The 27,027-nt window shown below is 33.5% G+C and overlaps 3 protein-coding genes across 5 annotated transcripts; all 3 read right to left on the bottom strand.

Moving 5' to 3' along the window:
* Positions 1–1,886: 1,886 nt before the first annotated feature.
* Positions 1,887–4,505, bottom strand: LOC109018407 (FCS-Like Zinc finger 8-like). The gene is made up of 3 exons (XM_019000560.2): positions 3,612–4,505; positions 2,702–3,509; positions 1,887–2,430 (listed from the first exon to the last, which is right to left on the bottom strand). The coding sequence occupies exons 2-3, from the start codon at positions 3,451–3,453 to the stop codon at positions 2,328–2,330; spliced, it is 855 nt and encodes a 284-aa protein (XP_018856105.1). The 5' UTR covers positions 3,454–3,509; positions 3,612–4,505; the 3' UTR covers positions 1,887–2,327.
* Positions 4,506–12,959: 8,454 nt separating this feature from the next.
* On the bottom strand, positions 12,960–18,474 carry LOC109018415 (tRNA (guanine-N(7)-)-methyltransferase non-catalytic subunit wdr4). The gene is made up of 10 exons (XM_019000570.2): positions 18,241–18,474; positions 17,283–17,450; positions 16,750–16,930; positions 16,197–16,253; positions 16,041–16,111; positions 15,672–15,750; positions 15,527–15,586; positions 13,968–14,071; positions 13,821–13,881; positions 12,960–13,544 (listed from the first exon to the last, which is right to left on the bottom strand). Exons 1-10 carry the CDS (start codon positions 18,372–18,374, stop codon positions 13,155–13,157), a joined length of 1,305 nt encoding a protein of 434 aa, XP_018856115.1. The 5' UTR covers positions 18,375–18,474; the 3' UTR covers positions 12,960–13,154.
* Positions 18,475–19,863: 1,389 nt separating this feature from the next.
* On the bottom strand, positions 19,864–23,687 carry LOC109018423 (F-box/kelch-repeat protein SKIP30). 3 transcript variants are annotated; one of them, XM_019000583.2, is made up of 3 exons: positions 23,504–23,673; positions 22,392–22,447; positions 19,864–21,240 (listed from the first exon to the last, which is right to left on the bottom strand). In XM_019000583.2, exons 2-3 carry the CDS (start codon positions 22,432–22,434, stop codon positions 20,135–20,137), a joined length of 1,149 nt encoding a protein of 382 aa, XP_018856128.1. In that variant the 5' UTR covers positions 22,435–22,447; positions 23,504–23,673; the 3' UTR covers positions 19,864–20,134. The 3 variants fall into 3 exon arrangements, 2 of the variants coding, with proteins under 2 accessions (XP_018856128.1, XP_018856138.1); XM_019000593.2 differs by lacking the exon at positions 22,392–22,447 and having other exon boundaries at positions 23,504–23,687; XR_004797600.1 differs by lacking the exons at positions 19,864–21,240; positions 22,392–22,447 and adding an exon at positions 22,454–23,149.
* Positions 23,688–27,027: the final 3,340 nt, after the last annotated feature.

The following is a 27,027-nucleotide window of genomic DNA, read 5'->3' as shown; positions in this document are numbered from 1 at the left end:
CCCTCCAAAGACAGGCAGTCTCGTTCATGATCATCGGCTTCCATGATTGTCAGCAGTACTATATATATATCTTGATCAGCTGCACGTATTCCAGCTACTGATCTTTCCAATCCAATATAATTAATTAAGTTGGAATAGAAATTGAAAAACATGATCTCTGTCCTTGTTTAGAGAGCTGAATTTCCTAGAATTAGGCTGGCTGCCGCGAAATTCGGTCGAGCTAGCTAGCCCGATCGAGCAAATTGCAATAATATTGCTACATTTTCCCAGCTCCCTGTTAATTAGTTGGGTATAGTAGAGACGTGAAGAAAAAAAAAAGGGTCGAGGTCTCTTTCTTTTCATTTGACTTGAGCCGAACGATCAAGAAAGGTAGCAAACTTGCAGATTGGACATTTTAGAAAAAGATAGAAAACAGACGAAGTTAAGATCATGATCAGTAGCTAGAATAGGAGTTAATAATGATGAAAGGGACATGAAACTTGGCTTAGTAGACAACATATATGACTTTGTATCACCCTCCCTGACCTCACGTTTTTCGTTCTTTCTTTCTTCACTGTTTCCTCTCTTTTTCTGTAACGACAAATACAAAAGATAATTTGAGAAATTAAGAACTGAACCCATAGCTAATAAAAAGTCCAATTAGGTACATATATATATTAAAAGTAAGCCTCATCAATTAGCCATGACAGACAAGCTTGGTGATCACATTACCAAAAGATTCTTAATTTCTCCTACTGATCCACTTGTTTAAACAGTAACAAACGTCACAAAAAAGCAGCTTGTTCGATCGAGAAACACATCAGCTTAATTATGATTAAAAAAATGCATGATCATGGGGTTTGCTAAAGCAAGATAGGGCAGGTTTCGGGGGTGAGATGAGACACAAAATTCTCATCTCATCCTATATTATCATTATACTTTTTTCAAATTCTCATACAAAATATAATAAACAATTCAACTTTTTTAAATTTTAAAATAATAATAATACTAAAACATAATATTTTAAACACTAAAACAAAACATAAAATTTTCATCTCACCTTCCAAATCTGTCCTTAATATACAATCAGAATCACCGGTACCTTTTTCCTTTGGCCTTGACATTATTAGAATAATCAATGTAAATATTTAAAGGATAGGCCAGGCCGATGCATGGACGTTTGACAATATATTTTAACAACCAATTACTCTTTTTTGGTGGGTAAGAGTCACTAATCCTACCTCCTCCATCTCTATGCATATATATTGCCTTTAGCTCTTGATCACCTCTTATATGTTAGATCATTAGGTTTGGTAAAAACCTACTATGTTTTAGGTATTTATTAATTCTCCAAGCTTTACTTCCCAGCTGTGACAAAGCTGGCAAGTGCCCTAGTATATTATATGCATGGTCTGTGGCCATGAACCTGCATGAATTAGCTTGCTGCTGATCATAAATCACCCTAAATTAATACTTCCAAAAGTTTTCATCTTCTCTTCATGATAAGGATGTTAACTAGCTACAAGGGTAAAAGAGGGGTTGGGAATTAAGTAATTTGATGATGTGGGGTTATTGGTAACATATATCAATTGTTTAAGAAAAGCAGCTTAATGAAGTTTTGGACCATCTCTTCAATATGTATTTCAAAGTTATATATATTGACTACTACTCAATTGCTTATATTCAATTGATTGGGGTATGAAATATTGGGATGCATGGGAAAGACAGTCGAGTTGGGATCTATTCTCTTGAAAAAGTCAGTTTTAGATTTTTTTTTTTTTTTTTTTTTTTTTTTTAAAAAAAACCTATATAATAATTCTTCAGCCGTTGAACACAACCTCCTAGATAGACAAAAATGGGTATGAGCATAGAGAAAGGATAAGTCATGACTGGAGAGGAGAGAATCTTTATGGATGAAATAATTGGTCCCCATGTATAATAATGTGCGTGATGATAATGTGACAAATAAACAAAGATGACCCAAGTTTTCAATCATTCATCATCATCATCATCAACTGCAAGCCAAAAATCCTTGGGAATAAGGCTAAATTAAAGCACTCAAATTAGCTAGTCGTCACTTTGAGCAAAAACAACTCTACATTAATGTCCCACCCTCCTCTCTTATCTCTATCTGCTCGGGAGAGGGTAAAAAGCAAATACAAATCCAAAAACTAAAAGCCCAGAAGAAAAAAATATACAAAAGAAAAGTTAAAAGGAAAACCCACTCTGATCTAACAGCTTTTTTTTCCCTAAATAAATCATCCCCAAGTGATCAATTCATAGTCAACAATGGGAACAAAAAAAGTGACGATATCTTTCTGAAAACACAGGCTTTTGAAAGCTGCTGATCAAGAAAATTCTTTATGGCCATCCTCAAATTCTGATTTCTCCAATCCGTCTAACAGCATTTCCTGGTAGCGGCAATCATGACTGCAAAAGGCTTTCTCACCCCTGCATATGTCAGAGGCGAACAGTAGTACTTAGGCTAGTCATAAGCTAGAAATATATAGAAGAATACATGATTTAATTAGGTACAGCCTTATGAAAGCCTACAAAAACAAATAAATATATATATATATATAAGAGTTTTCTGTAAAAAATCTATCTCGTCCAGTTTCTATATTCTCGATCGTACGTAGCACCAAATTTGGATTCAAGACCAAAATATAGCAGAAACGACATTTTCTGGATCCTTAATTCAGAAGAAGGAACTGGACCAAACCTGTAAATGTAAATGTCTTTAGTCTGTTCAAGATTCTTCTTGCAAGTGTAGCAGAAGCTGAGGAAGTTCTCCGAGGAAGACTTGTGCTCACCCGGCAAAGAACAATATGTCTCCACAATGCAGTTATTAAATATACGAGTGGTTCTTGGAATAGGCCCGTGAGATATCACGCATGTATAATCCTCAGACAGCTCCATCTCACTCACAGAGAGACTAGCCTTGACAACTCGTGGAGAATCCTTTGTTTGAATGCCAGAACTGGTAGAAGCAAATTCTGATAATTGCAAATTCCGGGTCTTGATTCCAAAATCACCCGGAGATATTGGAGACTCATTTGGAGAATGTGTAGTGAGTGTCAGGGGAGGAATTTGAACTTTAAGCTTTGTACCAAAGAGAACCTTTCCATTGCTGGGTTTAGAAGAATTCTCTTCATTACTTCCATCACTGATAGTATCTAAAAGAGCAAGTGCAATGCCTTTTGAGTCCATTTTATCCCATGAGTGTTTGTTTTCTGAGAAAGTTTTTCCAGATTTTGGTTGGCTTCCGTCGTATGAGAAGGTGTCGAGAATTGAGATTGGACTCATCACTGCTTCACTCTCAGAGAGACCCTTTGCTGTGAAAGCTCTGAATCTTGGAGAGCCAAAGAAAGATGGGATTGGCCTGGTGCGTTTTTGGGTGGGAGATTGTTGAGAGCTGTGATCAGCCATTAAAGATTGCTTGCTGGTCACTGCTCTGGATCTATTTCTCAGCATAACTCCCTCTTCTCGGATAGTCCTCGGCGCAGTAAAATAGTTGTAATTTGCAGTGTCTAAGAGAAAACAAAAATCTTTTAGTTTTAGACGATAGAAAATTAATTTACATAGAAAGTGATGCAGAGAACAATATCAGAGATATACAATTGAGAGCTCACATGTTATTATTAGGGTAAATACAGCCCAGTGACGGCCATGATCAGTTGCTACAGCTGAAAGCTGTCTCGGACCAAACCTTGGAGCTTTGAAGGTAGAAGAAAAACGCAGTGTCTTCCTTGAAAAACACTACTCCATTGCCCTTAGCTCCGTCAATAAAACCCGGAAATAAAAGAAACAAAACAGGTATACACTATCTGAAAATTGTAAAGCCTTTTAGATCGTCGTAGCCTGATCCATTTATTGGCATTAATGGAACTTGACTAGTAAACGTACAAAAGCAGGGTGCCCTTATTTGGCCGTGTTCCCCCAAGAAGAACAAAGACCAATTACCATCGTAACAACTCGCATGCAAGCCATGTGATCAAGAACAGACATGGACAAGAGGCCTGCCATTTATAATAACAAAGGAACTGTATTTCTATACTCTAGTGCGCTCTTCTCATGAAAGAAATGGCCTAAATTGTTTCACTACTCCCCATGAAAAAGAAAACCCATCAATATCATCACCATGTAGTAAATGAAAGATAAGACACTTTATCTCTCGCACTCTCCAAGACTCAAAACTTTGCTTTCTGTTCGTGGGTGCTTAATTCACTCCTACCATTAATTCCTCTATCTCCGTCACATCTTCTTTCTTCACTCATGTCTGTTCTTGCAATAATCGCAACGAACTTGCAAACAGATCAAAAAGTGAAAGTTAAAAAACCCAAAAACAAAAAGAGAAAGGATATAGCCAACAACTCAAAAGGGAAGAGTTTGTATTGGGGGCGTGCCCCTTTTAAAAGAGCGGAAACGAAGAGGAGAGGGAAGGTTGTGCTTGAGAATCGGTTGTTTTTCTTTTTCTTTTTCTTTTTTTTTTTTTTTCTTCTTCTGGGAAGATAAGATCAGCTGATCGAGTCTTTGGACAATACCCTCATAACTTCCAAATTAACATCGTATTTTTCTTAATTTTGGATAATAGTCATTCCTAATTTTCTCTCCCTGCAAAATAGTTTTGTCTTTTTGTGGGGTACTTTGTCCAGACTCTCTTGGAGACTCGGACGAATCTCTCAGTACTGTACGTACGCTGAGGAGTTATGAATGCAGAAATAAACGCGCGCGCTTGTACGGAAATTTATTAAATTTTTGAATTGACAATTTTGTATAAAAAAAAAAAAAACTGAACTTTTGAAATATAACCTTATTAATAAATAATTCTGGTTGAACTAAGTTATGTTCTTTTCAAAAAAACAAAACAAAAAGAAGATTTGTATGTCAAACGAGACATGATCACGTGACAAGAAAAAAAATATATTAATGGAAAAACATCGTGAGACCCAGGGAAACCAATATATTTGAAAACAGTGTGCATTAGTTTTGGAGTGCATTTCACGTAATGATTTAAATAAAAAAATTAATAACTTATTTATCTGAAAAAAAATAAAATATAAGATTAAAAAAATTTAAACTTTGGTAAAATACGAGTATTGGTTTGTATTTATATATTTACTTTTTATATAATAATAAAATATTATTAATTTAATAATTTTTTTAATTTTTATTTTTATCACATTTTATAGTTTTACTAATTAAAATATTAATAATAATTATATTCTAATTAAATTAATAATTAATATTAGATATTGAGTGTTTTAAGTATTTTATTAGTTAAATTTAACTAAAGTTATATTTTACAATGAAAATGCTCTATGTTCTAAAGAGTAAAGTCATTGTAATTTTTTTTTTTAAACAAATTGAAACAAAAAGATACGAAAATGAGTATATTTTCAGAAAAAAAAAACATAAAAAATATATGTCAATTCATGTGTACCGCAGGATTATTAAAAGTCTTTTGTTAAAATATGATCCTTCAATTAAATTCTACAATGAGACTACATGTCAAATGGTCAAGAGTCTTAACGATCTTTTGGTAAAATATGATACTTTATTAAATTATATAAGAGAGCTACACGTCAAGTAGTCAATAGTCTTAAAGATTTTTTAGTAAAATATAATCTTTTATTAAATTCTATAAAGTTACAGATCAAATAATCAAAAATTTTAAGAATTTTTTAATAAAACATAACTTAATGAAAAAAAAATTATTATTTATAATTAAATAATTACTTATTATAATAGAAAAGATATATATATTATATATGATCAGGCTGGTGTCCCTAGCTATGATTGATCTTGCTTGCATTTTTTATTTTTATTTTTTATTTTTATCTTGCTCTATAAACCTCTGATCTTGTCTTTTTGGAAAAGTTTGGGATTTGGGAAGCTAGGAGTAAGGTTTTCGATTAGAGTGGACAACCAAGCTGCTAGCTAGCAGCTTAATTAGTCTTGTAATTATTTGCTCTGGGATTAAATTTTTTTTAAGATAAAAAAATAAAATAAAATAAAATTGAAAATTAAGAATATAATATTATTCAGCAAGCTGTAACAAGCTGCCATGCACATCCAATAAATGCAGCATGATATACAGGTCAGATGAACTCTGGTGGCCAATTAAGCTCGATATATATATCTATCTATCTCATGTAGTTTACGTCTTGGAATAGCTAGCTAGTACGTCGGACCTATCAGCCACCTCATGACCACCGATCGATCGAGCTAGCTAGCTAGCCACATAACAAATTAGGCGATTGATGATATATCATCAATAACAACTAATTAAATAGCTAGGCTCTGAACAGTCAGAGATGGCGATCGAGCAACATTTCATGAGGATCATGTAGAAATTAACCATAGCTAGCCGGTAACATAAGATATATTTTCAATAACCTCCTCTATATATAATATAGCAATCGAGAGTACTGGTTGATCATAAAAATTATGGGTAACTATATATTGAGCACAATGTTTAATAAGAAATGATAGTTACAGTTATGAGTGTTATGAAATCATCACTTGTTTCAAAAATTTAAATTAATGAGAATGGATAGATTTTATTATTTATTTTATATCTTAACACTCTTGCTAACTTGTGAACTAGACTTCCTCTTAATGAGTAGGTATAATAAGTGAAATATTTAATTAAATAGAATAGAGTGTAGAGTCAGAATTCGAACTCAAGATCTCTGTTTTGATACTATATGATATCATCACTTATCACAAAACCTTAAGCTAATAAGAGGTAGATTTTATTATTTATTTTATATCTTAATAAGTGTGCAAGCGTCATGCAATCATTTTAAAAAAAATAAATAAATATGATATTTATATAAAATATTAATTTTTTAATAATAAATTTTATTTTTTTTTAAAATAATTACGTAGTATTTAGACACTCAGAATTACTCATGTTTAATTAGCCATGCTGCATGGTCCTCCCAAACGATTAAAGTCGCTCTAATTAACCTCCAACTATTGATGGGAGCTGGGATAATTGATGATCAAAATCCGATGTCATGATCAGCACGTACGTACATTTAATGCCGCTTGTTAAATATGATAGGGTCCTAAATTCTAGTACTACTTTATCGCTTTCTGAAAGGTGGGATAAAAAAAGGTTTGATTCTTCCATGTGGTGGTTTCAATCAGTCGGAGAAATAATATTCATGGTAATGGGAAACCCCGTACGTTTAAATAACGCTAATCTCGTAAAGAACTAATTCTCCGTCTTTAAAGTGATCCTAATTTAATCTTCTTTGGAAAGCATCATCATCTTCCTAATTCTTTGAAACTTAATTGCTTTAATTTAGTTGGTTAGACACAATCATACATCTCACACACTAGTCCCGTCATGTGATTCATCCCTTTTTTTTTTTTTTGAGCAAAAGGTCTTGTATTTCCACCATATTTTTCATATAACGGAGAATTTCATTAAAATCTTCCATGCATATCCAAGGTCTGTGATCCATTAGTTTTAAAACCCTTAACAGTTGCCAACTTTCTTTCCTTTTAGTAGTTGCTAGATTACCATAAAAGCCAGTAATTATCCATGCTTTCCCATTATGTGGGTCAGTTACTCTAACTGAAATGTGATAGTTTTTGTAAGATTCAACCTCAATATCAAAACTGGAATGACACATCATTGACACCCCGCCACTGTTACCTTTGCTGCTCACTGTAAAACTTCTCTCAAACCCAATTTTTTCTGATGTTTTCAATCATTTTCCTTGTGCTTTTAGTTTCAATAAGGAAAAGGATTTGTGGGCACTGTTGCTTCACCATAAATTGAAGCTCTCTAATTGTACGAGGGTGCCCAAGCCCTCTACAATTCCAAGTAAGGCATCTCATTGCTGCAGGTGGGGTTGTTGAACAGCCACCACTTTTGATTCTTGATTTATGCTCCTTTCAGGATTGAGTCCCTCTTTAAATTTCTTGTTTAAACCCTGGTCTTCTTCATTGTCTAGCTCTTCTTTGTTTCTTTTCCTGCCACTTGTGTCACTTATTACTATCTCCTCCATTTCCATCTCATTTGGTCTTAATGAAGTAGCTAACCTAGCCCTTCTTTTCCAACTCATTGGTTTTATAAAAACTTCCACTGAGCTGGAAGAATGCTGTGACGAATTTAACAGCTGAGATTCTGGATTTAAAGAAATTAGCTGAAGAGCTTGATCACATAAGCTTGTATTTAGTTCTTCTTGATTCTTTTTTGTTATGCTTGCTTTAGCTGTGGTACTTCTCATCTTATCCATAATTTGAGCCTCTTGTCTGTCAAACTCTAACTGATATTCTCGGTTCCCCATAGAAACTGCAGGTGCAGTTTGGCAAAACATTTCTTTCTGGGGGCTTAGATCATGCACCAAGCTTGCCTCCGCCTGAATAATTTTGTCATCATTTAAGGTGATAAGGCCCCTATTATGTTGCCCCTCTTCATTTTCTTGTAACCAAGTATGAATTTTATTTAGCAGTAGCCCTCAACCATTGGCCATATTGGGACTTAATAGCACCTCTAGCATTCAGTCTACCTCGTTCCACATCACAACTCCTGTTAACATGTTGAATTACCCCACAATGAAAACAAAATAGTGGTAATCTTTCGTATTTAAAATCAACGCAATATTGCTTTCCTTCAATTCTAACTAGTTTCCCTCGAGGTAAAAGCTTTTTTATATCCAATTTAACCTTGATTATGAGATATTTGCCCCACCCTACCCATTCCTCATCCACATCCACAGTTAGTACTTTTCCTATGGATGACCCAATTCTTTCCCCTCCTTCATAGGTCATAACAGCCAAGGTTAAGTCATGAAGTTGTATCCAAAAAAGCTCATGAGAAAAACTTACCTCACTAGGAGCGTTACTACTATCAAAGGGTTGAATACATATCAAATTTTTATCAAAGTCCATGGTCTTCCATTAATAACCCTTTCTATGTCCACAGCTTTTTGGAATTCAACTATGAACTTGTGATGCCCTATTTCGTTGAAACTTACAAACCCTTCAGGATTCCACACTTTTGTCATCGTGGTCTTAAAAGCTTCCTTGTTTAAGTTCTTTTCCATCACAACAAACAGAAGTAGGCATTTCTGTGCTTTTGCTACAACTCAGTGCGTTTCCTCATCTATTAAAGTTATCTCATCTTTTTCTGTTTCAGTCAATATAAAATCTTCTCAAAGTCTTGCCTCAAAGTCTTGCCAATTCATCTGCCATGACTGTATCGAGAATTTGCTGATCAAAACTATATCGAATGCAAGGAACTCTACCCACCGCCTCACCCTTCTAAGAAGGAAAGGACATTCTCCTTATCCAAAACGGAAAGGAACCAAAGGCCTTTGATTCATCCCATATATAATGTCTCAAAAGTTAAAAAAGTTTTTATATTAGTTGGTTAGCTCGACATAATTTATGGTTGTAAATATTTTTTTTTAATTATATAATATTTATAAAAATTATTTTATAAAAATAAACTTTTAAACTGATATGATTTTACATAAAACGTTAGATCTATTTTATAATAAAAATAATTTTATATCAAATTTTATATATTAATTTATAAATTAATTTTTTATAAAATTATTTTTTTTTGTTGATCAAAATATTTGTACAGTCCTTTTACACAAAACCTAGCTAGCAACATTTTCAACGATGCTACCTGTCACTCACCAATATAATGACTCCATTTTCCTCAAGTATTCGTGGCCTTATCTATTCAGTATTCCATCACTTTCTTTACACGTACGGGACACATGTCACATGCAGTCTCGAGCACATCAATTTTATCTGAATTCAGCCCTCCATAAATCTTAAAGATGAATAAATATATCTTAAGAGAGTAGGTGGCATAGTTTCAGATTGTCTTTTAGTGCTACGTGAAAACTTGCTATCGGAAGCTGGACAACATGGACCCACTAAGGCGTATTTGGTTTTACAGATAAACTCGACCCATTTTATTTATTTATTTAAATATAAATATTTTTAATTTTTTAATTTTTTCTTCTAATAATTATTTAATCATTATAAATTTTTTAAATAAATATAAAAAATAATTCAACTTTTTTTAATTTCAAAATAAAAATAATATTTTAATAATATTTTAATTTTATAATATTTTTATTCAACCATTTCACTTTCATTTTTTAAAATCTCATAAAATATCATAACTCAAATTATTTTATTATTATTCACAAATTATCTCATTATTATTTATAAAATCTTCATCTTATCTCATGATCTACGTGTAACCAAATGAAATTTAATGGCCGAGGGGTTTGCATAGAGTAATATTACTCATCAATTTAATTTTTATTATCTTTTTATTATTTTATGACGTGATATTAAGTGATTAGAAATTATTTATTATATTTTATTTATAAACTTATCATTTAATACTATATACTAAGATGATAAGAATTAAAATAATAAATAGATTTTGTTATCTCGCATATCCCTTCATCGTAGATTTAAATACATATATATTATGAATCAGAAGAAAATAAATACATAAATAATATGTATATTAAATTAAAATTATCGAGCATGCATGCCCATGTCAAATGCCTATGAAACAAGTGGAAGTCCCTTTCAGCGTACTGCCAAGTGTCATTTGCATGATTCATGCTACATGAAATATATTGCCAAGACAATAACCGGGAAATAAAGAGTATTAACTGGTCGGTCCATAATGATGTTACAAGATATTGACAAAACCACTTACAAGCATTGAAATTGAGATTACACGTAACATTGAGTGGGAATGGTGTTGGCACCAAGTAGGATGAGATTGACCTCTCAATTTCCTGAATTTCTTTCTTTTCCAAATTCAATTATTATTACTTTCTCTTTATATATATACTTATGATCACGTACTGCCCGTAGGCCTTCTCAAATTGGGTGATAGTAGTAAACCCAAATCTCAAAGATTATATATTTGGGGACAATGGCAGACAAAGACTATAATTTTAGAGTTTTTGCTCGATCGAGAACTGAATTGGGACATAAAACAAATTAAAAGATTTTATTGTATTTATTTTATTTTATTTATTTAAATTTGTTTTTAATTTTATTCTTTTAAAACTAATTAAATTCTTTTACTGATCATTATCTATTACGGTATATTACACATTTGATAAAGAAAAAAAAATTAAAAAAATCATGTGTGGCGTCATGTGTGGTTATGTGAGAATGTTGAATATAATTTTTCTTTTTTATGTAAAATTGAGAGATTTGATTTGTCTGTGAATCTCACCGACATCATTAAATGTTCAAAAAATATTATAAGAATTATTTTATATTTCTATATCTCACTAGTACTCGAAGCTGAGAAATTGTAGAAGATCCCAAACCCAATTTAGTCATAATGAAGATTTCCCACCTTTGCTAATTGGTTAAGCTATTTCAAGAGTGAGATCAAAATAAATCGATTGAGTTATAATTATAATGTCCTATTTTTGTAGTAACAAAAATGGTGACATCATCGCCTCTATAATGATATCAATTAATGGCAATTGAACTGAGAAGAAATGAGAGGAATATAAAGAGTAAAATAATATATATATATATATAGAGAGAGAGAGAGAGAGAGAGAGAGAGAGAGAGAGAGAGAGAGAGAGAGAGAATACCGTGTTGTCCTCTTGAAGACAGACCTATGAAGTAACGAACCTTCCTCAATAATTCGGGACTCCATAAATCTTATTCATTGTTGTCTTTTCTTTTCTTTTTCCGCTTGTAAATGAATGAAAGTTGCAAGTTTAGACAACACAACAATCCAAAGCACCCTTACTGATCCATCCCATCAAATAGAAAGAATATAAAGAGATTTAAAACCATGTCCGTATATATATATATATATATATATATATAGCTGAAAGATTTACTTTTATTTTTGTCTGTAAGCATGCAATCCCAAGTTGGACATGGAAGAAAAACAGGTCTTTGGTGGTATTCATCCCGAAAACAACAACGTACAGGACAACCTTATTTATGTGCTCTGCCTTTGGCTAGCCGATCCAGATGGTGGCTAAATTAATTAAATTATCTTCTCTTTTGATTCCTTAGAGAATGCAGTCTTATGAAAGAAATATAAATTTCACATCTTATATTTTTGGGTAAATTCCCCAATTTCAAACGAGTCCTTAAAATAAATATTTTGAATAATAATAATAATAATAATCCTTGTGATATTTCTTGAATCTTAAAATTCAAGTGGTCCCTCCATTCAATATCACCTTATTATATGATTAAAAAAATGCTTATATAGTCAAAATATAAAAAATAAAATAAAAAAGATACCAAATTAAGAAAAATCAACTAAATTTTGAAACAAAAGTGATAAAAGTAAAAATACTAAAAGATAGAAAAATTAGCAAAAATTAAAAATTTTATGCTTCAAAAATAACTGATCAAAACAACACAACACTAACAGAAGTGTCATCTTCGTGGCAGGTAGTCCTTGAGAGGACTACCTTTGGATGGGCCCAGACATGGCCCTAGCTAAGGGGCAACCCACAGAGGTGACTACTGGATAGATCAGGCCATGCCCTTTTGGGTGGCCCCCGTGAATGAGTCACCCGGGCCACCCCCGCCTTATTGAGGGCCACCCTAGACCAACTTTGTGGATTGGTGTCTCATAGGCTTGATTGCCCTAGGTGACTCGACATCCTTTGTGGATGGCAACCTTTTTTTTTTTTGAATTGCAGTTCTTTTTTAGGTCTTCTAAAATCTAATTCTTTTTATATGTTGACCTTTCTTTCAAAATGTCATCGTACTTTAAATTTAATGTACTTGGTTTTGTGTTTTAGATTTTAAGTTGATTTGACCAAAAACAAAATTTCTTTAAAAGTCCAAGTTTTTTTTCAAGTTTTAGTTGATTTTTTCCATCTCATTTTTATATTTATTTCCTTCTTTAAATAGAAGAAATGGAGAACACTACAAGGATCAACGCCCATGATTTTTGTTTTGGAGTTGCATAAATAAAATTAAAGAAGAAAAAAGAAGGCCTCCCACTCAATTTTTTTGGGTCTAAGAAATATCACGCCTACACTCTGCCTAAGTTAGTTCCCTAGTAGATAGAATATAAATAACTGGGACTACAAAACCCTAGAGAACAACAAAATAGATCAAACCCAGTTGCTCCAAAAATCAGTTTCAGAATAATCAGTGCCACTGCGAGATCACTGTTTGGTTTTTCTATCATTTCTAGTTCTCTTTCTAAATTCTCGTTTCTCCACAGAGTACTGCTTTTTAACTAACAAATTGCTCATTGCTGTTTTCACAGCTTCAGCAGCTGCCAGGAAAACCTTTTCCTCCACCGCCACACTTCCCTGCAACTTTTCAAGCAGTTTATATCCGCCAGGAATCTCATTATCTTCCAAGACGATTGGTTCAAACTCTTGAGGGTCGAGGTTGCTTTTGTTAAAACCTGAGATAATCCTAACCCGGGCCAAAGAAGGATGATCGAAACCACGCAAGTTAGAGACACCTGCTACCATCCACAATAGTCCCGCAGAAAAGCTAGCCCTTGAGCTTGTAGGAATGAATGTCTCTCCCATGATTGAAACCACCTGGAAGAATCAAATGGGTGATATAGAAAAATCACACATGTCTGTAAGTTTTCCTCCAGCAGCTGACATAAAAGATGAAATGTAGTCCTAAAATTGATTGCTGAGAGGCAGAACAGGATACAGCAATTACACATTCGTGTTGATACCAAGCAAGATCAATCAAGAAATCCCCTGGACATCGGGGACTACTAAATAAAAAACCCTGAGGCAGTCTGTTCTTCCCGAGTGTTGCACTATGCTACTGTTCAATATTGGTCTAGAGGTTTAGTTTCTTACCTTTGCAATTGAAAGGGTTCGAGCAGAAAGGTCACAGCTCAACAGCACTATTCCTTGCAAGCTACAATCCAAAACGTTAACAAGTGAAAACAATCCCAAAAATAAATTATCATAGAGACATAATAATCTTGAGACTTGGGGAGTTGCCTTTGAATGGCGACCGCAATCATTGTACAATCTGGGATGGTGCAAAGATCAGTAATAGCGGAATTGCATTCCTCTCCTCTTCTATTAGACTCTAAAAGACCAGCCTTCAGGAAGCAAGTGAAAATTGAACCAAATAAACAACCTGACAAATGGCAGAAAGCTAATAAAATCGTGCCTCCTACTTTATAAATCTGAACCAGTTACTGTTATGTTTTATATTATGCTTTGTTTGGATGAAAGATTTTGTAAGATTTTTTTATGACGAGAAATCTTGGAGACCGTGCAAACAAAACATGTCTTTTACCCGATTAAACCCCGGACCCATGTCATGCACCCCCATCACACAAATCAAGTAAGGGCAGGTTTGGGGGAGAGATGAGAATTTTGTGTTTTATTTTAGTGTTTAAAATATTATGTTTTAGTATTATTATTGTATTGGGATTTGAAAAAATTGAATAGAGATTTGAAAAAGTTGAATTGTTTATTATATTTTATATGGAGATTTGAAAAAGGTGTAATGATGATATGAGAATTTTGTATCTCATCCCACCCCCCAAACCTGCCCTAAGTCATCAGCTTTTCACCAATGGGACATGCCCCCTATAAATTATTTGCACTCAAGGATTTGAACCTTAAACCTGGAGGGAACATACCACCAATACCAAGGCCCTAACCACTTGAGCCAACCCCTATTACTTAGGTAATTTGGGAATTTCTAACATCGTTTTCCTTTTGTTTAGGTCAACAAGAAAGTAATTTAAAATTATGAGAGAACTTTTAATTTAGAAATTTTCAAGCATTCAAATCCCAAAGTCAAATTCAATGAGGGAGATGTCACACAAACTTTACAATCATCATGCCAAAACCATCACCAGTTTACTTCACACTACCATCATCCCCACTAATATTGTCATCGCCTCCACTGTCATCATTACCCTTCCTTTTAGGATAAAGGTTGAGAATTTTCCAATCAAATATTTCTATCCAGATTTGTTTCTATATATACTTGCAAAAATTGTTATGGATCAACTTATAAGAAATTTATTTAAAAAGTCAGTATTTGCAAACACTGGACATCTTTTTGGAGATGAATACTTCCAAAATTCATATGTATCCACATTTGCAAATTTATTAATGGCAGATTTTTACCAAGACATCATTATCGTAACTACTATAATATCATAATTTCTCAAGTTCTAAAAGATGGGAAAAAAAAATTAATGGGATCAAACTTTATTTCTATTCAAATTTGGTCATTTTGAAAATTCTTCATGCAAATGCAACCGAAAAAAAAAAAAAATCCTCTGTTGAATATCTGGTAATACCATACCACTAATGCCACATAAGTGCAGACCAAAGATCACCTTTGTCCCTAATGACTAATTAGTCTCATTCTGTTCAAAATTCTGCCTGTAGTGTAAGCAATGACTAAATCAGGTCATTATCTGAAGACATATTTTGTATGACTGAACTACATCGAGCTTGGCAAGAAAAGTGACATTTTAGAAGGATACAGAGGTCAGCTGGAACCTCGGGGATACTTAGAATAAGTAAAATACCTTCACTTCAACTTCACAAGTATCAAGGAGAGATCCAGATGAAATATTCCATAAGCGAACCTGCCAAACAACATGCATCTCCCTTTAGTCCAAAACCCACCTCAATGAAATGACTTTATCATTCAAAGTTAACACGATTACTCACTGTTGAATCACCACTTCCAGAGACAAGAAATCCCTGGGGGTACTCTGAAGTAGAAACAAAGGCAAGGCAGGAAACAAATCTAGGTATAGACACATAAAAAGTTACAGAGTTAATGAATGTCAGGTACAAGTGTGCTTGCACATAATATACAATCAAGATTAAAAAGGGAAAGGCCAAGGCAACTATCGTAACCTAATAGAAATATGTATTCCTCATCACTTTTTAAGTTGTTGAAGATATGAATAGGTATCAACCCAATAAAGAATTCCGAAAATGAAAACATAATAATCATTTTGCCTAAAAGTTCAACCAAATCTATAATCCTCGTCTACTAATTCAGAAACCATTTGATCATAGAATCCCACTCACTCAGTATGACCAAGGCAAAAGCTTTGTATCTCATGAGCTCCATCTAAAGGCTTCTTGGGAAACACAGTAACCTATCACAAGATTAATGTTGTGTCAAGAGATGCCATGTTAAAATTGGTTATTTCACTTATTCAATAGCCGGTATAGTTGGATTACACGAATTTTGAAATCCCGATCAGCACTAACAATAAACCTCCCATCCGGTGAAAATTCCTGCAAAGCATAATTGTGGCCAGCAACATGTAAAAATCATGTAGGTATGAAAATAAATAGGGAGATAGGGTATATGTGTCAGTGTAGGGGGAAAAGAATCCATCCAAGGATGAAAAAGGGGAGAAGCTAACATCATCTAAACTTCTAGTAAAGAGAGAATGGGTATTCTTGGAAAAAAGAACATGAAGAATTATACAGTTGATCAATTGCCCTGCTGTCATTGGTTAAAAAGATGGAAAAAATGAAAAAAATAAGAAGAAGAACATATACTCCCAAGTTGGTTGACGATTTCATTACCTGGTAACTGAAAAAAAAAAAGAAGCAAAAATCTTTCGAGAAAAAAGTACGATATACACAGACGCATGCCTCAAACAGGGGTGTTAATCATCATGGTAATTAACGAAAGGAGAATTAAATATGTCATTACCATAAAATTTTTATTAGGGGATTCTCTTGCACGTTACATGTGTAAAGATAAAAAAATAGCAATACTCACCAGGCTAGTGATGATGCTACAGTAGTGAGCAAGCATTTGTACTGCCTTCTTATTGACTAAAGCTTGATTGCTATCAACACTATCCAGGTCCACAACCCAAACAACACCAAATTTGTCAGCAAAACAGACATGCAAACCATCATTGCTCAGGGCAACTGCAGTCACTCTTTTCTCCGAGGACCTGTTAGAAAAGTTGGAAAACTTCATGACAGGAAAGAGAAACGTTCACCAGACATGGGGCGAACTGAGTACCATAGACAAAGTTGTGGTTTTGTGATAGATATGGCACATATGACACTGGTGCAAACACACTATTCAATGGTTCTACTTGAGTTTTTTGAACACCAACATTACCCCCAATCAGATATTATCAGATCTGCTTTGGCATATTTGTGGAAACATTGTGCCTAGTCTCTCATCTAGCCATACACCAGACAAAAGCTGTAAAAATGCAAATTTCATGATATCTTCTATCAAGTAATGAGAAAGTATTATGTACAATGCATTGTCTCAAACGAGCTTCAAGAACTTACACAGTACAAATGCAGTGCCAAGACTCCGTGGACCATATCTTGACAAGTTTATCATCACCTGCAGATACAAAGACTTTCCCGTTTGCACCATAGCGAATAGCTCTAATGGAATCCTTATGAAATGGCCCATGGGAATCATCCACCAAAGAAACCGCACTACCTCCTCCACTGTGATAAGAACACAAAAAAAAAAGTAAAATTGTCGCTCAAGTTGTGCTTTTACTCCCCATGAAAGGTTTTGTAAGGAATTGTACACATTGTCTTCTCTTTTTTTTTTTTTTTGAAAAGTAAAATCAATTTTATTGAAACAGGTAAACAGGCGTTGCCCAAGTACACAGGGAAACATATATCTCAACTTTTAGTTCTACGCAATGAACATTCAGGGAAAAAAACATATAGAACGTTGTATATAAAATAATGGGTAATTTATACAAATCCAAATCTTTATATGCTCCATTAGCTTTCTCAGATTATGTAAAATAGATTTCTTAAAGGAAGTTAAAAGAAACAGATAAAAGAAAACCGAATTTTATTGCTGAAATCTTCAACATTTAAAATTAGAGAAAACAAAATCCTGAATTGAACTGTATCTTAAGCAACAATTTCACAAACCCGAGCAGACTTCCCCAATATATTTTAACTAACAGAAATTAAAACATCATAACAAAACTTTTTTCTCTCTATTTCCCTCGCATCTCAGCAACTAAACAGAGCAAAAACTTCTCATAAGCTCAAACAACTTTTATTTTAAATTCCAACGTAAAATTAAAACAAAGAAAAAAAAAGGCATGCGGATTCAGCTGAGAATTTCCATTAAAAGGGGAAAAAAGATGCGGTTCTTTTATGATTTTCCGAAATTTCAATACACGTTGCATTTCATTCGGGTCAATTCAAATAAAGATCCGAAACGGTAACGAGAATTTAAATCAGACGAAGAGAAAAAGTAGAGGCTGCTTACTGAAGGTCGAAGACACGGAGTTCAGACCCGACGGTGACAGCGACGGATTCCTGGGCCGGATGAACCGAGATTAGAGCCGGAGCCACATCAATATCCTTGTGGTTCTCTCCGTCTTCTATCGGAGCATCCTCCATTTCTTCGCTCACGAGAGACAGGAAAGTTCTTTTCCTCTAGGGTTTTGCGGTTCAGTGTTTTGCTTTTGTTGCCTGTTCAGGGTTTTGTGGTTGGAAGGTAAGTGGTTTTTTTTAACAACCATGAACCTTTTTTTTTCAACTTTTTAGATTTTCTTTAAATTAAGATAATCTTTTATTAAGGTTTGTCAAATATGATTGAAAGAAAAAAAGATGAATGAAAAATAAAAGTATAATGAAATGCTAAGTAGCATGATCCTATATAAAGAAAAAATAGTGACAGATTATAGATACAACTCTTTTTATAGTTTTTTTTAACACTTTATATTTCAAAAAAATGATATTTACAGTTTTAAAATATTCAAATCCCGCACAATCTCTTTGAAATAATGGACAGTGACTTTGTAAAATAATGATACTTTTTTTTATTATTATTATTGGCACTCGGTGTCCGAAAATAGCATTCTGACTAATCTCGGGGATGCACAAGCCTTAGGTAATGAATTTTCCGCAAGTGCACCTAAGGTAATTCAAGAGAAAAATTTTCCAACTCTAATGGCTACTAGAGATTGTTTACACTTGAGATGATTCGAATCTTAGATCTTAGAGGGAGCAAACCATAAAGATCAAGATTTTTACCACTTGAGTCAACCCATAAGAATTGTAAAATAACGATACTCTTAAAACTCTATTTTATCATGTTTTGCTTCTCATCAGTTATTATTCACCCCCACACTTGATAATTTTTTTTTTTTTTTTTAGGTGTGAGATAATGAATAATAGTTGATGATAATAATTATTCACTTTATGAAGTTACCCTCAACTTAGATCAATGTTGCTCAAAGATGGCAAAGGTGGGGGATTGGTTCTTCCGATGCAATCACTACAAGTGGGCAATAAAATAGAAGTGTTAGATTTATAAAGAAATTTTAAAAGGTAAATTTATAAACTGATATATCTTAACATGTGATACATCATATTTATTTTACATCAAAAAGTGACTTACAATTTAATATATAATTTCAAGCCGCATAGAAGCTTTTCTTTGCAAGACACATTTATAAATTAGGCATTTTCTCGTTATAAAATATTTAAAAAGAGTTGCGTCTTTAATTAGATGGGCAACGATCACATATCATTTGATAAATTAATTTGAATGAGAAAAATAATTTTTTTTTTTCTTATTTTTGTCCAATTTTTAAATTTTATTAAATATAAATGACTTTTCTACCAAAGATATTTGGAATTTTTAAAAATAATAAACTCTGTTGGGATTGTCTTTTAAATTAATATATATATATATATATATATATATATATATATATATATATATAATCTAGGAGGAGGTAGTCCCTATAGATTAAAAAAGAATCCAGATATACACTTCAAATTCAAAATGACAGAAATGGCGTCCGAATTCAAAATTTACAAATTTACCATCAGATTAAAAAAAAATTGCGAAATTACCACCAACAGGGGTCGAAATTTAGGGTGAAACGAAACTAGTGGGTGAAGTATACTGATTACTGCATTGAAAAACGAAAAATTCAGGCCATTCCGACTTGAAAGGAATGAAACTTCAAACTCTGCTCCATCTGGAAACTACAAAGCAGCAACAAAAAACCAAGGCCAAGAAGGCTAAGGAGGCTTACAAATGAAACGAGGTACAGCAAATAGCTCATTCATTGTTTCTAAAAGGGAAGGGGTCTGAATTCACAGCAAGAGCATAATTTTCACAAGGAACAGCAGAACAATTTATAGAACTAAATTCTTAGATGTGTACACCCAAAAATGGTTCCACGGCATCTTGTCATCGGAGCAGCCCGACGCCACGTTGGTCTCTCAATCCCCAACGTCAGAACATCAACATCAGACATTGGTTCAATGTCCCAGTTCCATTGGTCAGGGCCAAGAACTCCCCCTATAACATAAAGCTCATCTCCTAGCCCAATCATTGCAAACCCGATTCTCCTCCGGAACTCGGACGCTGAAACCACCACCTTACCCACGTTTCCCTCCTGTTTGAAAATAATTCCATGACTCATCACATACAGTGCACCCTTAACAATTGCCATTGGACCCTGAAGCCAGCCAGAATCCTCAACTGTCCACTCATGCCCCGCATTATCCAAGACTTGCACTGTGGACAAGCCTTTGTGCAAGACGTGCACCTTTCCTCCCATCACCAACCCGGAACAGGCTGAATTATGGGTGCAGTGGAGATCAGGTATTGGAATCCACACATCCTTCTCTGGATCATACATTTCTGCCTGAGAAATTGATTTTCGGCAGTTGGTAAAACCACCTGCAACAACTATTTTTCCATCCAGAACGCAGCATGCAAACATAATACGAGGTACGGGCATAGATGCACGAGGAGACCACTGCCGAGTAACAAGATCATATGACCATACCTCATTGGTAGCAAAGCTCCCATCTTGGTCACCAGTCAACGGGTCAACAGCATCACTGCCACCACCAAGCACAAACAGCTTTCCTGCAGTGGAGACAGCACCAAAGTGGGCAAGGTGCCTAATTTTGGAGGGGAGGACTGGGAGTGTAATCCAAAGGTCGTGGAGAGGGTCAAAAAGCTGCCATAAATTTTCTGGGTCAAAAGCGCACACACATAATAGATCCTCTGTTGCACCAACCTCCTGTCGAGCTTTAAATAGTTCAGAGCTCCGAATTGCAGCTTGCCAGGATCGAGAAACAAGCTCCAACATAGGATGCAGGTAGAAAGGGACCCGTGCAAGGCACCTAAGAGCAACGGCGTCGGGAAGACCTTCAATCAGCCCAGACATAATAATCACTTTTTCATCCCTTTTCTTATGATTCTCCACTGTACTCGAGCAGTATTGAGATATGCAATCTGAAACATCAAAATAGAGGATGCGGATGAAAGAGAACAAAGCCATTGCCAATGAATTAAGGCATTAACAACAAACCAACGTTCAAGTGAATATTAATGAAATTGAAATCACTATATATGTCTTTCAAAGATTCACAGCACATTTGAAGGCAAAAACAAAAGCATCATGAAACTTCTATTAGTTGGAGCCTGCAGGCATCACAACTAACAATGGCAACGTTTTTTTTAGGCTGATCTATAACTGCTTGAAGAAGAGGAGTCCTTCCAATTCCATTGCCCACAAATATATAATTATGAAGGGGGGAGGCCATGCAACAATCAATGGCAAGCAAACTCCCTGAAAGGCCGACCTGATCTGAACAGTCAAATACCATGCCGAAAAACACCTATACTTTGACTTCTTAAACCCGTTGGGACAGGTGTCGGTTTTAAATTACAGTTTCTCGTCATTTGTAATCTAATTGCACCCCTCTCCACCACAAAACAGAGCCTCTCTTCTTCAAAGAACAAAGGTCATGGAGTATCTCAAGTCTCTTCCTCTCCTTTACCACCTGAACATGCCTCTTCTTCTCCAATTCCACTAGCCCACCCTCCTTCACAGCCTCTTATGGCATAGATCAGCCTCTCGAAGAGTTGATCAGTCACTCACAATCTAAAATCAACCAACTGACCAACAGACTAGGGTGTTGGCTCGGTTTGTGTGGCTAGAAGACTTAGGTCAGTTCAGGGGTCATACAACTATAGGGTTCTCAATCCTCATTTGTTCGGCCGCCAACAACAACTAGCAACTGACCTGAGGGAGTCATTGCCCACCCCTCACAACAATGGAAAAGGGAATAGTTGTTGCTTTCTGAGTGATTTCTAGTTTGAAAAGTAATAAAATTTATGTATGTGGCTGTCATGTGAGGTTTGATGAAGAGGAGGAGGCCACTGAGGGTACCACCTAAAGATGGTAATGGTCTCAAAGGGCTATCACAAATTTGTGATTAATTTCATGGAAACAATTTAAACAAAAGCATGAAGATAAGGAAAAAAGGAGTTTACATCATGATATAATGCAATCACAAAAAAAAAAAAAAAAAAAAAGGATAAAAGCCTAATAACGTTTTTCCCCTTGAACAACCAGTTCATTCTTCCTTACATCCATATACCTTGACTCAGTGCAACTCGGATCTCATTTTGTAGTTTGTGCATTAGTTTCTCCCCCCTTCATTGAAAACCACCATTAATTTGGACAGAAATATGTATAAAAAGAAAATAAATAATAATCTTCGGTTTAAAACTAAGCATTTGAAAGGTCATAGGTGTAAGTGAGAATGAGGTGCTAGTTCATGGAGGGGAAATGCAATTAACCAAAAAAATGATATCACAAGCCCTATATGCAATACCATCCATTGCGGATCACTGGATGATTCCCGTTTTGAAAACTATGCCTATACCCAACACCAGGTCAACCTCATTCCTCAAACTCCAGAATCCAATTGCTAGAAATAGGAAGTCAGCTTCACTCTGGTAGGGAATAAAAAGAGCCCAAACACAATTATCAAAAAAGAAATAGGAAGTCGGCAAATGAACTGAGAATTTGGGTGAGGGAACGCACCATGTACACAAATTGAATTCTTTGAGCTATATATTTAAAAGTATAATTTACTAAAAGCACGTTTAAAAATATGAGATCTACGATAGCATATCTCCATCATTCAGAAATTCAAAGAAATTTAACGACCTTACAAGACGAACCCAAAAATTTGATTGGAGAAAAACAACTTTCTCCATTGACATATGATCCGCGCCTAAAACAGTAAGATTTCAACAAAGCTCTTTTCAAGTAAAACCCACATTCGTTTCTGATTATGTAGCATAAAATCCCGGACCCGTGAAGGCAATACAGCAACCAACATTGGTTTTTCTGCATATGGTAAATCAAATCCTACAATCACAACCAAGCACTCTTCTGCTAATTCATAGGCAAATTCATGTACAAACAATATAAAATAGAAATATAAAGCAGCATAACGAAAATCAAATCGGCACTTTCAGCCTGAAAACAAAGCATCCTCAAACCGAACAAAGACAACAATTGTTCGGCTTCAAAACAACACCCACTAGGAATTCAACCTCAGAAATAACGGGTATTCAATAATTTCAAAGTTAAACCAAAATTCGAAGCGATATACCGTAAATTATGCTTAAATTTATGCAATGACTCTAACTGTTTTAAATATCCCTTCGGATAGATAGAGGAAAGAGAAGTCTTTGTTACCTCGAAGCCAAGACCCGGTGAAGAACGAAAGATTTGCGGTCTGGAGCTTAAATTTCTACAGAGGGAAAAATAGAGAAAGAGGGTAGCGTAGGATTATCTTTGCCTAAGGGCATGACTTTCGCAGCTTTAGGAAAACAACACTGTTAACCAGAACAATGTTTTTATGACAACTTGTGCCTAAGGTAACGTGTACTTTCTGTGAGCGTTATAACTTATAAGAATGCGAATTAGAATTCGATTTATTTTATTTATTTTATTTTCCTTTTTTTAAAAAGATACATTTTGAACTGTTGATATTATTTTGAAAAATAATATTTGTAATCTCCGATTACAAGCGTCACATATTTTTTTTAAAAAAATTAAATAAATATAAAATTTATATAAAAAAATTAATTTTTTAATAATAAATTTCATTCTTTTCAAAATGAATGTATAGTATTTATACAAATCATGATTGTATCTAATATTTTTTTTTATTTTTTACCCCTCAAAATTATCTCCAATTATTAAAAATTATAAAAAAAGATAAGAAAACAAGAGATGTAAGATAATGTTGATCATTAGATGTTAATTAATAACACAAATGATAACTTTTTATAATTTATAGATATAATATTTCAATTTTAATAATATAAATAGTAAGTGTAAAATCTTTACTATTTAAACTTTAAACATACAAAATAAAGAAGTATTTAGGTCCCTAAAACAAATTATAAAAAGAAAACTTTTAAGTTTCCAACGTGGTACGTCATGTCGATCTATGATTTATATATATATATATATATTTATATATATTTATATTCATTAAATATATTTTTTATAAGGTTGAGTAATTTATTATTTTGGGTTTCTTTTCAATTTTCTAAACAGCATGCCTTACCTGAACATGGAATCGGCATTTTGGATATTCCCAATTCCTTGTTATTGTTTTACTCTATATCGCTGCAATGGCATTTTGGGTATTTTACCGTGTGATTGTTGACATTTCAATTTTCCCTGATTTTTTATATATTTTTTTTAATAATATGGTGTACTGAAAATAAATTAATTTTCCCACCCACAACGTTTGGTATACGAGAAATTCTATTCCATCATTTTCAGTCACATTTATTAAATGCATTTTTTGTAGGCATTTATTAAATCCATTTTAAATCAATATCAGTTGACATATGATATTAACACGCGTAACATTAATAAAAATAATTAAAAATATAAAGTTTAAAATAAAGAATATTATCAAAAAAGCCCTAGACAAACTCTCTCTCGTAAAAAGCTTTCAGATCTGAGTTTTGTTGGAGTTCCTTCTCCTTCTTCCTCTCCTTCTCTCTTTTCTCCATCTACCCACTTTATCTATCAAAGTTATTTTTTTTTTCTCAGTTTGTTTTTCGTTTCCTTTAAGGTCTAAAAATATAGATTTACAGTTTTTCGTCAACTCTTGAGAGACACATGCATTACAAGAAGACTTTTAGGCTGCAAATCATTCGAGAATAGTGGTAGTTTTACAAAAATCATTGTGCATGTTCCTCACATGCCTCTCACAACTGCGTGTGGTTCTCACATGCCACCCATTTTGACAACTTTTCTCCCACACGCGTCAGATTACTGGAATCGCCACTATTATATCTTTTATATTTGACTTTTGTGGCTAAAAGGAGACAAGCATGATGCCTTCACGCGCCATCACAAATTTTAAAGTCTATTGGAATTAGTCCAAACTGTAATCTGTATTTTTCGCATATATCTTATTGTTTTCCTTATTGTTTAGTAAAAAAAAAAAAAAAAGAGTTCATCTCTTGGATGTTTATTTGTAGAGGTTGAATCATATTTTTTTATGAAATGTGAGGTCGAATCTTTGGTTAGGCAGAGTACTATCTCTTAGACGTTTGTATTTAGAGAGTATCAATAGTAGTAATGATCAGACCGGTCACAAAAGGAAATATTGTACTAGTAGAGCTCCAAATGCAATAATTGGTTTATGAGGTAATGGTTGATATATGGATATCCTTGCATGTATCCGGTTATGGATGTAAATTTCTATGATAAATGAACGATGACAATCTCCTTTAAAAAATATATATATAGATCTATTGATGATAGTTTTCAAATTGATTGTAGTTTCAAGAAATTCTATTCCCACTGATTCATATCATCTATGCATAATAATCATCATTAATTCAAGATGATTATTTTCTTGCGATTCATTGCAAACTTTGTATGAATAGTTGGTTTTAAATATATATCATATTATTTTTATTAGGTGATTTCTATTTATTTTTTTTCAATGAGCATTAGGTGATTTGTAATTGGACCGTCACATCCTTTGCCTAATTGATGAATTAGTTGTGTAGGCTGCGTTTTTTAAAATCATAGTTGATTAATGTTGTTCCATGTGACTTTAGTTGTCTCTGGTCATCTACTGGTGATCTTGTCTCCTTGTAGAGCGGTGTGCATGTATGACATGCACAGGATTTGGGGGAAAAAAAACAATATAAAGGGAAGTAAATGCACTCAAAATGACGAAATTATTTGTATAGTAACATGTAAGTTTGACGTATTCTTTTTTAAAAGTATTAACAAATCTAAGATCTGTACGATAAAAAAATCAATTTTAACGATAGATTCTACTTTTTAAAAAAAGAATATATAAGAGATTTGCATATCTTAAAATATATCTCACATTATTCTTTGAAGATTTTGGACAATAATATGCAAACCTAAAGATGTAATCAATTGATAACGTTGGAGGAATATGGTAAAAAAAACAGTGTAAAATACATCTCCTCGAAATTAGATGATATAACTATTTGGAAAGGAATAATGTTGCATTCAGTCGAGAAATGTGCAAACGTCGTGCAGTTGATTTGAAAAAAATAGAGTCTATTATTAAAAAATTAATTTATTTTTATGTGGGTCTTATATTTATTTATTTATTTTAAAATAAATACACGACACTTATAAATTTAAGATTGTAAATATCATTTCTTTTTAAAAAGAAATAGGTCCATTATATGAGTTATACAATAATTAATGTTATTATTGATTTTAAATTTTAGTAGTATAAAATATTTAATATTATATTTATCTTTCCTCTAAAGGAGGTAAAAAAGTTTGAGAATATTTTAAGTGATCAAGAGAATAAGAGAAGGAACTACGAAATAAAACAATTCATATTTTACATTTTAGTTTTTTAGTCATGATAATACTACTTGTTAACTACCTTTTTAATATAAAAAAAAATTAAAATTAAAAAAATTAAAAAGAAGTGCGCGTAATTTGTACGCTCGAATTGAATGTCAATCCAATTATAATAAAATAAAATATGAAAATAAATAGGATTTCTCTTAAATAAATACTGTAAAGTAATCGTGTGTTTTTGCTTTGAATGGGGGTAGATAAGATATGTACGTTTCTGTCCCCCGTATTAAATGGAAGTGTCACTTGCTCGGGTGACAGATCTCTCCCAATTCTGCCATCGACAAATTTGCAGCAACATCTCACGTAATAATTTTAAATGAATTAAATAA

This window comes from Juglans regia, chromosome 11, assembly GCF_001411555.2.
Source record: "Juglans regia cultivar Chandler chromosome 11, Walnut 2.0, whole genome shotgun sequence".
In the NCBI taxonomy this organism is placed as follows: Eukaryota; Viridiplantae; Streptophyta; class Magnoliopsida; order Fagales; family Juglandaceae; genus Juglans; species Juglans regia.
The sequence above is the reverse complement of the archived record's forward strand: the minus strand, read 5'-3'. Positions and strand labels throughout refer to the sequence as shown.